This window comes from Denticeps clupeoides, chromosome 17, assembly GCF_900700375.1.
Source record: "Denticeps clupeoides chromosome 17, fDenClu1.1, whole genome shotgun sequence".
NCBI lineage: Eukaryota > Metazoa > Chordata > Actinopteri > Clupeiformes > Denticipitidae > Denticeps > Denticeps clupeoides.
This window is the reverse complement of record NC_041723.1, coordinates 9,328,497-9,344,899: the sequence shown is the minus strand read 5'-3', so window position 1 is coordinate 9,344,899 and position 16,403 is coordinate 9,328,497. Positions and strand designations below refer to the sequence as shown.

Genomic DNA, 16,403 nt, shown 5'->3' with positions numbered 1-16,403 from the left:
TAAAAGCCATTAAGCCATGCAGAACAAGTCAGGCTTTTATCTTTTATTAATTATCTGGAAACGAAAGACTCTCTGTTTTTTTTTTTTAAGCGCTCCACTATTCCTTTATGACAGGCTAGCTGTGCTTGAGAGCCTGGCGTGTGTGTGTGTGTGTGTTTGAAATTTAAGGGGGGGGGGGGTTATTACCTTAGAATGATGACTAAATAAAGCTCCAAAATTATTTATGCTGATCTGATAATAATAATATATATGATATTTCTGCAGTGACAAGTAGTGCAATTAAGCTGTGTGTGTGTCTGTACATGCAGCTTTTAAAAAACATACAGCTTTTTGTGGTAAATTGAAATAAAAAAGCCAATTGTCCCCAAGATTTTATGTGCAGGTGATTTTTATCCTGTGTGTAGATATACTGCATGAATGTGTGTTTTCGGAAGGTAGGGTTTGGTTAATAAGGGAACCTGAACAAGAAACTGACATCCAGATGTCCCAGGGTATATGACTGCTGATTTGTTTCCTGCAGGACAGAAGTAGGAAATCTATGCACATACACAGTTCTTCTGATGGTTTCATTCCGTTCAGACACACACACACACACACACACACACACACACACACTCAAACATAGGTGCAAATGGGGTCTGGTAATGGCTTCCAGAGGGAGAGTGAGGGAGAGAAGGGTTTTATCCCTTAAGTGTAGAAGACTTAATCAGACTGAATGGCCGGGGGCCAGCAGTAGGGCTAAGCTTACAACCCTATATCCACTATCACACACACACACACACACACACACACACAGCATGCGTAACATGTTTACACAGATGCAACACTGACATACGTGTATATGCAAAAGGTTACATGCATATATGGAATCACTCAAACATGCTAACAAGTGTGTAACAAACACACACACACACCTCCCTGTAGGCATTAGGTATTCACAGGCTGCCGCCGCTGCAGTGTTGCAGGGCTCAGGTGAGGGTCTGCCTCATTTCTCTCTCTCTTGTGCCTCCCCTTTCCCCTCAATCTGCAAAACTTTATCTGTTGTGCTCCTGCATCAACTCTGTCTTTCTGTCCCACAACGTCTACAGGCCTTTTCTGTTCATCCTCCTTTTGTTCTTAATCTCACACTGTCCTGCTAGTGTTGTCATTATAATGTCACAGAGTCATTTGCACAGCATTCTATTTTCCATTATTTGTGGTGTGTTGGTCAAAGATACAACTATGGATCCAAGTCAGACATTCAGTGTAATGGTGATATTCTGCATTACAAGGGCTGACAAGGATAAAAGTCTAGATAGATAATAGATAAAATTAATACATGCACACATCAAAGTGGTGGCCTAGCGGTTAAGGAAGCGGCCCAGTAATCAGAAGGTTGCCGGTTCGAATCCCGATCCACCAAAGTGCCACTGAGGTGCCACTAAGCAAAAGCACCGTCCCCACACACTGCTCCCCGGGCGCCTCACTGCTCACTCAGGGTGATGGGATAAATGCAGAGGACAAATTTCACTGTGTGCACCGTGTGCTGTGCTGCTGTGTATCACATGTGACAATCACTTCACTTTCATAACTCATTTGAGTTTGATTCATTGACAGGAAAAGCTATATGTTTCATGGGCTTTGACACCCTCCTGTGTTCACTATTTCCTGAATAATTATCTTGTACTGATAAATTACACAAACCATTTAATTTTTTTAACAATTATACCCAACCAGGCTCTGCTGTTGCCTCCCCGTAAGCGGCCGGGGGGGGGGGGCGTTTTTCCATATTTGCCATGTAGTCGCAAGTGTCTCAAATTGCTGTGTTGCCGACACATCAGCGTGCACGCGGTAATGCAAATAATGCTCCACAGAAGCAATTTACAGTCTGGAACCGTTGAGTAATATAGAAATAAATCATGTGGAGGGTTGGTGATTGTGCCCCTTGTGTGACGTGCGCTTTTATTTTTCCCACTTCCGACAAAAAAAAAAAAACTGTTTAAATGGAGCCAGAGAGCGATCCACCCCTGCAATGCTGCGAAACTCTTCGAGCTTTCCGTGGGACGCGGTCAGTGACTTAACCCACAAACACACACACACATAACTTGCGCTTTGTGAGGACCATAGTAATAACTATTCAATAGATGTATTATAAGTATTTTTTTCCCAATCTTTATTTTTTGTATCCATAGTAACAGTAAGAATCTTGCTGACCTTGCACTGCAGTTGCTCCCTCATTGGGTTGTAAAACTTTTTTCAAACATTTATCTAATTTGCATTACCAAAGTTTTGTCACGCAAATCACATTTTTACCTGTTGCACTACACTGTCCTGCAACGTGCAACCGCAACATAAGACTCTCACGGTACGGCGGAATGTATGCAACGATAGCGCTTGAAAGGGTTCATGTGCAATAAGGCCCTCGTTTAGTCCACATCGACGCCACCGCGCCTTGCAGTGGCCCAGCCTCGTTTCTAGCTGGATGGGTGCGGGTGGGAGTGTGTTTCACATCTGTAGAGCAGCACTGAACGTCTGGCATGGCCTGGTGAGCGCATTACGGCAAGAGGGTATCCAAGGTAACCGGCGCGCGCATGCTGTAGTCATTAAGGCTGCTCAGCCGGGTGAATAGAGCCGTTGTTTTTACGGTAATATCTGGCGGGAAGGAAGGGGACTCTGGTCAGGCTTCTGGTGTCTCTAATACAAATTAGGTAGAAAAGCAACATGGAAGAAAGTCAAGTTTCAGCTAGTAACAGTCTAAATACTTTATCAATATAAATTTTTAAATATTGCAGTTTAACCTTTAAGCCAAATTAAATAGTTAGACAACAAACTTAAATGCTTTGTGAACAAAACGAATGCTACTCTTAAACATACCGATAGACTTACAATGCATTTTTATTCCCTGCTTGTTTTCGCTGGCTTTTAGGGATACGTTATTTATTGCTGTGTTGAATAGTGGGTCCTTTTCTTTGCTTTTGTGGAAACACCAATCTAATCAGGTTATGCAAATATGATGGGTTTAATGTTTTTATGGCAGTTGTGTTTGTGATTGCTAACGCCAAGTTGTGAATGAAGCATGTGTGCCATGTGCAAGGACATCCACTAAAAATGCTGCCAATATGACATTAACATTACGTGTACTTAACATTACATGTCTTCTAAGAAATAAATTTCTTGTAAAGTCCTGTAAAATGATATCAGTACTAAACACTACTAATAAAATATAACCATATTTACATCAAATGAGACTAATGTAGTTCAAATGAATGGATCAGTATTAGGCAGGTTGTCTTTATGTTTTGGGTGACCTGGTGTATGCTGATGAGCACACTGGAAGTACGGTAAGTCAGATCAGCACAAGCCCAGTTTTAAATCTAGACTCGTTTTGGCCTCCTTGTTGTTTTTGGCTGATACAGATATTTTCCGCATTTTTAATTAAACGCTACCAAGTCTTTATCAGCTAATCTTGCAGGCAATCTTGGCCTTTTAATTGGCTGTTGTGAATCACTATGAAAATGCAGTGCATGCTGCGAGAAGAAAAGGAGCCGCGCTGTTTTCGAACCGACGTGTGAAGGAGGCCTGGCGGAAATCTGTGAATCGGGTCAGAGGGGTCACCTTTACCTGTCTCAGTTGTGCTGCACACCCACTCTACGCTTCCCACACATGACCGTGGCCCTCCCACTGCTTACTGACTTCACACTAACAGCGCTCTGCACACAAGGGGTGCGGGGGGAATAAAAATGGATATAAATAAATATCTTTCTGCCGCTAATGAAGGCATGCAATTCCCAGCAGATGAATCAGGAAAACGCTTTTATTAGAATGGTGCTTTTCTATTTTCTAATGACTTTTTATTTGGGGGGAAAAAATACCATTCTTTTCCTGACTGTCTCTTCTCCCCTTGTTCCTACCTCCTCCCCGCTCTCTCCCCATGGTTTGGCAGTAGGGGTGAACACACTGTGAGGTCTTCATATGCTCTATGGGGTCTTTTTTCTTTTTTTTTTTGGGAAGGTTCGGAGCTCTGAGTCACTCAGGACCCATCGCTATGGGAAACAGCTGTAATCCTGCCGCGCACATCTGCTCAGCCCATCCCATCACGGGCATGCTCACCCTGCCCTGTATGTGTGTTTTTGTGTGTGTCATCACAAGTTCATCTCACGTGTTTGTATGCATAAATGCATCTCTGTGCGCCCTTAATTTGGTATGCGTTTAGTGTGCTGTGTAAATGTGTGGTGGTGGTGTTATTTCTATCCTATTTGCTCCTTCCTCCTCACCATGGTAACCATATTCCGTGCGTGTCCGCGACTTTGCCGCAGATGATAAGGCCCATGTGAAGTGACTGTGTTGAAAATGCATTAAAGGTGCTGCAGCACGATTGGATGGGCCATGCCGTTGTAGTGAATTATGGGTCCGTCTCCCTCTCTCTCTCTCTCTCTCTCTCTCTCTCTCTCTGTGTTTGCCTGCAGGTGACTAAAGCAGTATGAGGGCATTAGGTCTGTCTGACATACACACACATGCCTTCTCTGCCTGAATAGCCTCCAATATTCCCTGTCTAATGAGTCGGTTAATGGGGGATGAGAGTGCCTGTGATGGGGTCTAATTTACTTTTTTATTTTTTTTTTCGCTTCCTTATCTCTCAAGACACGTACTCCAGCACTAGGATCATTTTCTTGTGCTGGAGGACACATCTTGAGGAATTATGAACCCAGGCTCCTAATATGTCACCTACACAAAGGTCCACAATTGGGCTTTATAGGCATGGACTCAAAACAAAATGTTTCACCTTTATGTTAAATAACGATTGGTCATATTTGCCATATTTATTCCAACATGCCTAACCTAAACTTGATACCTTTTATATACCTTAAACTTTACACCAGGCATAACCCGTCAGCTAATCAGATCCAAAAAAATGCATTATGACAGTGAATCATACTGAGTTTATACATTATATATTATATACTCATATACAGTGAGTTTATACATTTATTAACATTTAAATTAGGAAAGTTTGTTCCTTATTGTGCCCATTCTTGTTTCCCGAGTCTCTTCTGCTCCTGATGGTTTGTGGCCCAGCTCCGTGGTTATCCGGTCGTGGCCGTGTGTAGTCGGGGGGAGTGTTGAACGAGGCGCACGGCCCCGCCGCTGTACCTGCCATGTTTGCTGGTGATTGTCTCATCGCAGATCTGAACGGCGAGCAGCAGCAGCGTAGCTCAACCCCGGCGAGAACCTGATCGAGTCCTGCGGCGCGCGGCACGACACCCCCCCCCCCCCCCCAAAAAAAAATAACACCAACAACGAGCGGCTGGCTGAGGCCGGGAAAGAGCTGGAGAGCGCGGCCCTCTGCGGCTCGGAGGGAGGGCGCTGCAGAACGGAGGTGAAGGAGAGCTTTTGAAGGACGCCTAGTGGGAGTCACGCCACCTCTGGCCAAACTGGGCCGGGTTTCACCCCAATCCCGGACTTTTCTTTCGCTCAAGGAAAACAGAGACTGGGAGAGGACGTAAACTGATACAGGAGCACAATAGCGAAATTAGGAGGGAAGAAATGCTTTTCTGAAGAAAGGGGAGGAGTGACAGACTGATTGGGATAATGAAGATAAAATGAGATTGAACTTATTCCACTGGAAGGGCTAATATCTATTAAGATGTATTGCATTTTGTCTTAGTTCAGGACCATGATGGCGCTTTTGGTGTCTATTTTAGCAAAGAATGTGAGTTTTGTTGTCATTGGAATATTCATAATGAGCAGTTCTGTCAGAACCGAAGTGTGACTCCTGGCACCCTAACAGCCGGGACTGGGATGTGGGGGTGGGGGTGCGCTGACGTGGGCCCTGGTGGCGGGAGAGAGCGGGACGGGAGGCTGTTGCCCTTGGCCCGGCACTGGAATTTGAAATACTGAGTGTTACTGGAGCTGAGTTCACACCGACCACCCTGCTGAGAGACACCCGGACTGCAGTGTGTGTGTGTGTGTGTGTGTGTGTGTGTGTGTCTGTAGTCCAGTTGTACAACATGGAAAGAACGTGTTGTGAGGGGTACTGCTGGTTGTGGTGGCTGGTGGCCTCTGAGCGGACAGGAAGTGGTTTGAGTGAAATCTGCAGTGCTCTGCTATATTGAAGGGGAACATCTAACCACATTTTCCCTTCATCCGCCATAATTCTTACATTTAACTTTGTCTGCTAAAACTCAAGCACTCAAGTTTTTTTAATTTACCATTTAATCCCCATTATTTCTCAATTGTAGCATTTTCAGAATATTTGTAACACTGCAGATGTTCTCAACATGTTATTATCTATCTACATGTCCTATGTTATTATGATTTACATTTATAGCATTTATCAGACGCCCTTATCCAGAGCAACTTACAATCAGTATTTACAGAGACAGACTTAGGGTTAAGTGTCTTGCTCAGGGACACAATGGTAGTAAGTGGGATTTGAACCTGGGTCTTCATGTAGTTATACTGCTACAGCTTTTGTTTTGGATATATATTTTGTGTGTATATTTATAAATATATATAGAGAGAGACATTACACACAAGATTTTTTTAAAAATTGCACTGAAATTAAATTGAACTTTAATACCTATAGAGACTTTTAAAAGCTATAAAAATTTCTGTACAGTAAACAAGAACATCATATAAGAATATATAGATATAATCAGTACATATGTCAATAAGTGAACAAGAACACCAGAGAGAGTTCTGGTTTTTGTTAGACCTGAGTAAAGGAAATATATTTCATATGTTTCGATAAGTCTTCTTTTTGAGTTTTGGAGTGTTTGAGTTCCCAATACCTGGTCACAGTGGACACAGGAAGACATTGTAGGCCTGAATGTTCTCCTCAGCATGAGGTCTCCAAGCGGCCACATCCCGATACAAAAGGATGGGTGTTTTTGGTCTCTAAATGTGTGTCTCAGGAGCGAAGGCCCGTGGGGAATGTTCGGGGGGGAAGTGCTCATTGTGTTCGGACCGTTGCCATTTCCTGTTTGTGTGGCAGCGGCGCTTCCTTCCTCCGCTGTGCCCAGGAAAACCTTCATCACACGCCGCCCCCTCTGATCCTGTTGTTTGACTACCTGCTTTTGCACCTCTTTTGCAAGAACATGAGAACATTCGGCGAAAACAAGGCAACGGGTTGTACAGGCGGAGGGGCTTTGATGTATTCCACTCACGCTGAATTCTGGCTGCCATTGTTTTGTTCGCTGTTTGTTTGCTTTGTGGTGCTTTAGTGTCTTGGTGATCTGTTCTCGTCTGTAGAGATGGAATATTAAAAAGCTTGTTGTGTGTGTCTTGTTTTTTTCCCCTCTCTCTTGCAGCTGTGGAGGAGGGCGAGACGTCGGAGTTCACAGGGACCTGGGATTCTTCGTCCGTCCAAACAGGTATCCACCCCGTTACTAGAAGCACGGCTTTCGCCAGCGAGGGAGAGATCCTGCTCTGTGTGTCACTTCCCAGCCTCTCGGCGGGGCGAACACCCCCCCCCCCCCCCCCCCCCCCCCCCCCCCACCTCCGAACCTGCAGCCTCTAATATCAAATCCACATGGCCTGGAAGTGGCGGCTTGCAGAGGGAGAGAGAAAGATGTATGGAGAGAGGGAGTGCTTTTCACAAGGCACCGGAGGACCGCGTCCAGGTGCGCTCTGCAGCCATGACCGCCGCTGGCTTCCTGCTCAGCAGGCTGGGCTGGTGATCTGGCCATCCGGCGCTGGCTTGTGCATTATCTCCACGCCGCTCAACACGGCCTCCAGGCCTCATCTCACCAACACTGCGCCAGCCTTTATTAGCGTTAGCGTTAGCAGTTAGCAGAAGGTGGTTTTCGGGTCCTTCTAGTCCGTCCACGGATTATGGGTTCAGTAACCCCGGACCTGCTCGGGGTTAACTGTGTTGCTTGAGGCCACAATAGCAGTAGGGAGGGTTTGAACCTGTGACTAATGCTGCTTTTCCAAGTCAGAAGTTGGAATTTCCTGGTTGAGATTTCCGTCCACAAAGCATTCCAGACAAATATGAAGTCATTGCATTTATTAAAGTTTTTTTTTTTTTGTAGTTGAACTCAAGCATCCTGATGGGTGATCTAGTGGATGTGATTCTGTCGATTATCATTACAGCCATATTTTTAATTGAACACCATCACCATTCCATTGAGACGGTCTTCTTCTACACCCTGACCTTAGGTGGGTTAGCTAATTGAGAGTGGTTTGTCTTCATGGCCATGTGACCTTGGTGGCACCTTGCCTCGATGTAAATCCCGGTGCGAGGTGAGATGTAAACATATTTTTTAATAACCGTACGAGGACTCGCTCCTCGCCTCTCCTCGCGGCCCGCCGCTTCGCGCTCCAGGAAGGCGATGGCTGGGCCCGCGCCCCATGCAGTAAACGTGCTCCTCTGGCGCCAGGCACGTTGCTGCGTTCGCGGTGAGCTCAGCTGGGAGTGGGAATCGGAAAGCGCGGCCCTCCGGGGGGGCAGGGGGGCGGAGGGACGGGGGGGGGGTTGGATGACGTGGAGGCTCTCTCCTAACCTGCCCTGGGGGACTGCGGGGGTGCTGACTGGGGTCCTGGGTGGCTGGAAAGTGCTGTGCTGTGTGAGATACAGCAGGAAAGGGAGTCCCAGTGCTCTTGCTAACCCTCTTCTTTTTCCTCTTTTTATCCCTCTCTCTTTTTTTCACCTCCTACTCTTATTTGCACACTTTCTCTTCTCCCTCTTTTTCTAAAATTCTGTCGCCCCTGACTGTTTTGTCGCCTCCTTTTTTTCAACCTCAACTTTTTACCTGCTCACGTGCTCCCTCCCTCCCTCTCTCTCTTTCTGCGAGTCTCAGGCGTGTTTGTTTGTGCTGCTGTGCTGGGGCTCAGAGGGGCCTCTCGCCATTTCTTATTTAAAAAGATAAAAAAAAAAAAAAAACCTTCCTTCCCCTTATTCCCTGGGAGATGATGTCGACAAGGACACTGGCAGCCTTTTCCTGGTATTAAATTCAAATCTCTCTCTCTCTCTCTCTTTTTCCTCTGGAAAATGTGTGTTGAGTTTGGAAAGAGTTTTTTATTTTGGGGGGGGGACACCCCTCCTCCTCCTCCACCACCACCACCACCACCACAGCACACACACACACATATAGAGAATCTCTCCCATGCACGCGAACACACATCCGACCCCCTGCCCGCCTGCCCCAGAGGGCCTCTGCGGGCCCCGTTGCTCCGTCCCGTAAGGGAATAGGCCGGAGGCCCCCACCACCCCCACCCACTCAGCACACACATCCCCAACCCGAGCTCCCAGAGACAGAAAAACAACCCGGCCCTCCCCAGCCCGCAGGGAACCCAGAGGAAAGGAGAAAAGACAGAAAATGAGCCAGGTCTGACACTGGAGAGAGTGAGAGGGGAGGGGTGGGTTTTTGGAGTGGGGTGCAGACGTTTGTCATTTCTGCAGAAGGAGGGAGGATGTGTTTTTTAATAAGTGCCATCAGGGATGTAAAACGGCAAGCATTGTTCTGCAGGAAAACCTGGTCTCTGCTGTTACATGCGTGCAAAATACACACACACACACACACACACACACACACACACACACACACACACGTTCAACATTCTTCAGCACCGTTGTTGGATTATTTAATGACTTTCAGGAGCAGCCAAGTCCTATAACATTACAGATACTATGTGAAGGATCGGCTTAAATTATGTATCATTTGGAAATTTCTGAAATACCCACGGCTGCAACGGGTTCCAGAGAACAGAATCTGATCTCTGGAAGTCTCGGGCAAAAAAAAAGTCTCTGAGGTCACGAGCTCGCATCAAATAATCAAATAGAAACCTGTGGACAGATGGACGCTTTCAGCAGCTTCTCCTGAAGCTCTGAGGAAGCCTGATGTTTTCTTTTTTTTTTTTTTTTTTTTTTTTTACCCCACCAAGTCTGTTTTTTTTTTTTTTTTTTTTTTTTAACGTCAGGCGACGAATGTTTCTGTTTGTGTCTCACAAACGGAATAAAATGAATAAGATAATTTTACTAATTTCCTCCCATTGGCTGAGGAGCAGCTTAGTTGTCTCTTTTTATGACTCGTACTACATATTACCATGCCGAAATCTAAAAAGGAATGTAACCGTGACAGACACTAGGCCTCAATCAAATGTAGTTTACCATTGATAGTTTTATTATTTTCCGATCATTTATTTTAGAACATTTTTTAACTTTCTACACTTAAATCAGACAACTTGGCAAAAATACATAAACATGTCTGTCTGCCAATCAGTCAATCAATCAATTAATCAATCAATCACCACCCACAACAGCTAAATGCAGATTTTGTCCAATCTGGAAACTCTGGAGGTGACTGCATAGGAACTTATCATCATTAAGCCGTTCTCTGTTTTAGTTTAAACTACTTAAGCAAGAAAGGAATCAAAACAATATAGAACTGTGGGGCTTATTGTAATTAAAAAGTAAACTCGTATAAAAACGAAAAGGAAAAGTGTGAACTGATTTTTGGAATGGATGAATCTGTTTTGGATTGCTAGAGGTGTTGGACACCCCTATTTTTATAACACCGTTTGAATACACAAACTTCTGTTTTAGCCGTAGTGCATCACATTTTCTGTTTCGGGAATTCAACATGATTTATTAGAGGCAAGTGTTCCTTTATTACAAGCTTTCATCGTCAGTGGCCAGTGTGTTTCAGTCTGTGTACAGTTATGCTGCTGAGAGTGTTTTGTCTATTTTGTGATCTTGTGTGTGTGTGTGTGTGTGTGTGTGAACGCACTCGTGTGCATGCTGAGTGAAGATGTCCGTCAGTCTCGTGGCTGTGTGCACATTCAGTCCCCCTGGACTCCGACCTGAGCTGGAGCCAACTATCCGGGGAAGGAATCCTGTTTTTTATTTTCCCGTTCGGATGAGAGGGAGGGAGAGGAGTGGAAAAGAGGAGCGTTCAGACGCTGGAGAGGGAATCTGACCCTCAGCTTTTGTTCCTGTTAGCCTGTTAGGGAGGCGTCTCTGGACTGCACTGGGCACTTTAGGAAAAGAGGACACTGGCATTGCGCCCCCTCCGCCTCTTTTTTACTCTCACCTTTTCTCAATCAATTTTTTTTTTTTTTTGCTCTTCTCTCCATTTTCCTCCATGAACCTCTGGAGGTCCATAATATATTTTTAATTTCCCCAAGGCAACGACAGGAAAACAGTTTTAATGTGTGAAGATTGTGTGTGTGTGTGTGTGTGTGTGTGTGCACATGCTTGTACAAAGCCATGGACTGGAGCAGGTGATAGCATTGGTGAGCAGCTGTCATGCTGTTTGTGTGTGATTTAATTCCCTCCTTTCCGTGACTCTGCCTTTCATCATCCCTCTCTCCCTCTCCGCCCGTGTGCAGGTTTTGGGTGCTGCGCTCCCTCCTTCCCGGCCTCTCGTGGGGCAGGCTGGTACACACCGCAGTCCCTGGGGGGAGCTGTGGAGTGTGAAAAAACAGATCGAGCGAGAGGAAGAGAGCGTGAGCGGGGGAAGAGAGCAGAAAAAAAAAAAAAAAAAGAGGAGGAGAGAGGCCCGCTTTAAATAGTCCCCCTGTTTACAGTGTGAAGGCGAGGCAAGGCGAGGCGTCCCTGGGGGGGCACTGGAGATGGGGCCGGGCTGCACCTGCTAGAGCGCTGGGCCCTGTTGACAAAAGGCCCCTGTCCCAGTCCAGCCCCGACCTCTGGCTCCCGTCCCGCCGCGACCAGTGCGGGGTCATCTGGCACCGAGTCCTGATGTGCTGATTGGCCCGCTGTACAGGGCTCTTTCGCGGGTCTGGGAGGTCTGCTTAAAAAATCTGTTTTCGTAGCTAAAAAAGATAATGTTCAGGTTTGGGAGTTTGGTCACTGATGGTGAGCACCTAAAATCCCCAATTTGGAGGCAAATTGATTGGCAGTTTGGACGCCAATCTATTTGAATATCTGAATGTGGTCAAACTGGCTCACTGACTCATCTACGAGTGTTGGCTGATATCTAGCATGGCACCAAAGAGTGCCAAAACTGGACGATGGCGTATTTCCTTCGCGTGCCAACCCATTTCTTGGCCCATAGACCCAATGAATTATGCGTTGTGTAAAAGAAGCTTGAGGTGTGTACTGTACAGGGTGGTAGTAGCCTAGTGGGTAACACACTCGCCTATGAACCAATAGACCCAGGTTCAAATCCCACTTACTAAAGTAAAGTGAAGTGATGCTCACATGTGATACACAGCAGCACAGCACATGGTGCACACAGTGAAATTTGTGCTCTGCATTTAACCCATCACCCTGAGTCAGCAGTGGGCAGCCATGACAGGCGCCCGGGGAGCAGTGTGTGGGGGGACGGTGCTTTGCTCAGTGGCACCTCAGTGGCACCTTGGCAGATCGGGAGTCGAACCGGCAACCTTCTGATTACAGGGCCGTTCCTTAACCGCAAGGCCACCACTGCCCCGCTACTAATACCACTACTACCATTGTGTCCCTGAGCAAGACACTTAACCCTAAGTTGCTCCAGGGGGGGACTTTCCCTGTAACTACTGATTGTTGTCTATAACGATACTAAGGATACTGTGGCCATCACAAATTTTTCTGAAGAGCACCAAGGTGTTAGATTGCACGTCGGTTGAAGAGCCAAATTGTTATTTTGAGACAGACTAATTCCCGTTCGGGACACAGCTCAGGAGGGCCGTCCCAATCCAGCTGTAGCGTTCCGGTCTGTGTGCCGGGGTGAAGCCGCAGATTCTGCCGTGGCTCATAAGTGCCCGTCTGAGTGACGTGAGCGAGGGTGTCAGGAACGCGGCGCCCCTTCTGCAACTCCATTAATACTCACAATCAGCCGGCCAGCATCTGTGGACAGGAAACGTAATGGATCCGGACAGGTGCGGCGTGTTTAAGTGATGAGAACAGACATCACTAATCGGGCCCAGAGTCACTGCCATTTGAGGCGTGTCCTTGCCGAAGTTCTTTACGGTTCCTCATGCACGCACTCTCCCCACTCACACACACACACACACACACACACACACACGAGCAGGCACCAGGTTCCTCACAGGCCGATCCACTTCGGACCTCTCTTGGCTGTCAGGTGTGTGTGTGTGTGTGTGTGTTTGAGACCCGTAGTGAAAGGCGCCCTTGTGCTCGGGGTGTTTTCTTTAGAGGGAGCCAGGCTTGTTGAACTTGGAGCTGCTGTTTTTCCAGCCCCAGGCTGGGTGCTGGGCCTCGGGGTGGTGCGGGGGGAGGGGATGGTGGTGGGGAGGGGGCAGCAGAGGAGGGTTTGGCAGGAGACGACCTGGACGTCTGTGGTCCACAGATTTACATCTCAGCCAAGCCTCTCCCAGACACACACAGTCCTGTCACGCCACTTGTGGACACACACACACACACACACACACACACACACACACACACAGAAACCAAGATGCATTATATGATCTCAAACACCACACACATCGCAAATCACCCACTATCTTAAACACACAAACACACTTGGATCATCAAATATCCAGAATGAATCAAACACACACACAAGTACACACACTGACGTAAACCAAGACACATGCACACAGACAGATGCTTGTGTTGATCCACACACACATTCTCATACTCACCTTTTATAATATAAATTCAAACACTGCATTACACACACACACACACAATGACCCACAACACGACAGTCTCACATGAACCCACACACTCATCACGTACACACAGACCGCTGCTGGCATATAAACCAAGCACGCGTACACTGCCTCTTGCTTCTTCGGGGTTTGATTTGTTCATTTGTTACCCCTCCCCTTTGTTAGCCCCCCGTTTTGTGGGTCACCGCGGAGTTGTTGTGTCACGTTCGTTCTCTGCCCATGACCTCATACGTGGATTTCCAGTCGCCGGGCCGCTTTGCGGGGTTTTACAGGCCGGGGGCGGCTGCAGTTTGGGCACAGGGGACGTGGCCCTGACCAGCCACTTCTGGGACTGGCTTGACAAGCAAAGCGGCTTATTAAATATTCTCTGAATGTCACGTCGCGTCCCACAATTAATTCGGTTTGCCGTTGATATTTGGGGGGAGCGGGCGAGAGCGAGAGTGTAAAACTCGCTCTTTCGCCATCGCCCCGACACTGGCCGCCGCCCTCGCCGCCACCGGTGCCCGGCGGTGTCCGCACGCCCCGCCTCGACAAGAAGCCAATTATGTCCCAGATCTCGTGTTCGAGGCAGCTTCTCACCGTCAAAAAAAGAAAGAAAAACATATCACCCTAACGAGGGGTAATTAGCAGGTCCCAGCTAGGCGGGGCTTCGCTCCGCAACATGCCCGCTCTGTGGATTCTGCTAATTCACTTCTCTTCATCTAATTACTGCACACAAACATGACTGTTTGTCTTTCCTCTAAGGGAGGGAGGAGGGGAGTTTGGGGGGGCATCGTTCCTGTTTAAGTATCTGCCCCCTGGTCCCTACCTTAAAAATTCAAATTGAATAATAGTAATAAAAAAAAATAAAGAGTGGACTGCTCCTCCGGGCTTGTTTGTGGGGAAACGGGGCCTTTTGGATGATAAAAAGCTTTTAAACCATTTAAATAAGGAGCTGATCACATGACGAGACGTGAGTAGAGAACGTCTGTAAATGAGTGCTTTTAGTCACACGGAGATACTTTTTATAAATGAAAATTTGGGGAATTTTGAAAAATGAATGATATTGCATTTAAGTAATTCAATTAGGACCTGGGGAATTGTCAAGGAATGTAGAGCAGATTTTTATGCATAATAATGTGTGTGGAAGTATGCGTGTGTTCAGTGATTGTGTTTTTGTTCTTTTAGTTGCGTTGAGTTCATTTTGAGACTCTATGAGCAAACCCAAACTCAGGAGAAAGAAATACAAAATTTAATTTGTGGCTGTGTGTGTATTTGGGATGTATACTTGGGTTGTGTGTGTGTGTGTATGTGTGTGTGTGTGAAGGCTCTTGGCGTTGGGACAGTCTGTTACTCAGAGATAATGGCTCTCTGTAGAGTGTGGGCCAGAGCCTCCAGCTGGCAGCGACAGAGGTGACGTGGGTTTGGGGGGGACAGGAGCGCGTGGCCCCTGTGCTGTGGCCCCTGGGAGGCATGGGCCCTCATTAAGGAGAGGCTCTTGCTCGGCACTGGGAGCTGGGGAGGGGTGCGGCAAGCATTCCGACTATAAATTACAGATAAAGCAAACACATGCTGCTAAAGGTGTGGAGCAGGGATAGGAGGGGGACCGTGTCTGCCATTTGCTTTTCGGAGGCTGTGTGTGTGTGTGTGTGTGTGTGTGTGTGTGTGTGTGTGTGTGTGTTTATACATATGTGCATACATAAAAGAGCTAATTCTGGTATTTCCACATGAAATCCATCTCCAGGTTGGTATAGCCACATTTTTGTCATAATTATGCATCTTTGCACAGTATATCATATATTGGGATGAATGAGATGATGTGAAATAAAAAGGCCAAAGGTGAATAGTTCATGATAAACTGAAGTGTCTGCTGAATTTCATCAGAATGCAAGACCCTCGTGTGCCAGAACCTTGGCCTACATATTGTCATTTTTTTAAACAATAGCAGACAATAAGTGATATTAAACACACTTCAGTGGAGCAGCTTTAAGCAATAATGCTGTAAAAATAGACCAGTCGTCCCTAATGCCCTCCCCAGAACACCATCAGCACCGTTGCGTTGCAGAAAAGCTTAAGATGTATGTTAGCAGCCTGTGGCCCATCAGACGGGGAGGTGCAGAAATATATGCAGTCCCGAAATATCTGTGGGGGTACGGGGACCCCATTTACTGGCTTTGGCTCTTGAAAGAGTTGTCAGTTTCCTTGGATGCCCCATTCATCCATAACTTTAACATTAATTTTTACTACATTTAGACCTGCATGGATGTTGGATTTTGTAATAATTTATTAACGCTTGACAAACATGATTGATTTATGCACATTGTGTGAGGTCAAAGGTTACAAAATCTCTCTCTTTTTCTCTTTCTCTTCACTTATAATGAAAAAGCCTAATGTCTAGTCTGACATCACTGGATTTGTCAGATGTTCTGGACTGTCAATAGAGTGGAGAGCTGGTCTCCACCCTCCTAATTGAGTTATGAATGAAGGAAGCCGTGCTGAGATTTGTTTAGGAGTGGTCTCGTGGGTTTTGTTTTGTGTGTGTGTGTGTGTGTGTGTGTGTGTGTGTGTGTGTGTGTGTGTGTGTGTGTAAGCCTCCGGTCAGGTCCTTTCAGTGTTTCACCTGGCAGAGAGCACAGCTCCATGTGTTCGCAATTGACTGACTGTTTGTAGAACAGCTCCTCCAATCAGAAACATTTGTGCTCAAGCACTTCCTGTTTTGCTTCTCGGCTGGTCTCTTCATCTCATCTGCCTTCTCTCCAGGAGAAAGCGCTTGTGTGTGTGTGTGTGTGTGTGTGTGTGTGTGTGTCTGCAGCAGGCTGAAACAAAGCGGTAATGGTGGCGGCCAGAGCTCTAAATGAAGTGTG

The 16,403-nt window shown here is 46.6% G+C and overlaps 1 protein-coding gene across 5 annotated transcripts in view; it reads left to right on the top strand.

The window, feature by feature from the left end:
- znf423 (zinc finger protein 423) overlaps positions 1 to 16,403 on the top strand; it is a 122,170-nt gene that overhangs the window by 11,768 nt on the left and 93,999 nt on the right. For 4 of the 5 annotated variants that reach the window (XM_028957601.1, XM_028957599.1, XM_028957598.1 and 1 more), the window contains exon 2: positions 7,290 to 7,352. The exons of the other annotated variant lie outside the window; for it this stretch is intronic. In XM_028957601.1, the coding sequence (XP_028813434.1) occupies positions 7,290 to 7,352 (63 nt within the window). The remainder of the gene's footprint in view (positions 1 to 7,289; positions 7,353 to 16,403) is intronic. 5 annotated transcript variants of the gene reach the window in all.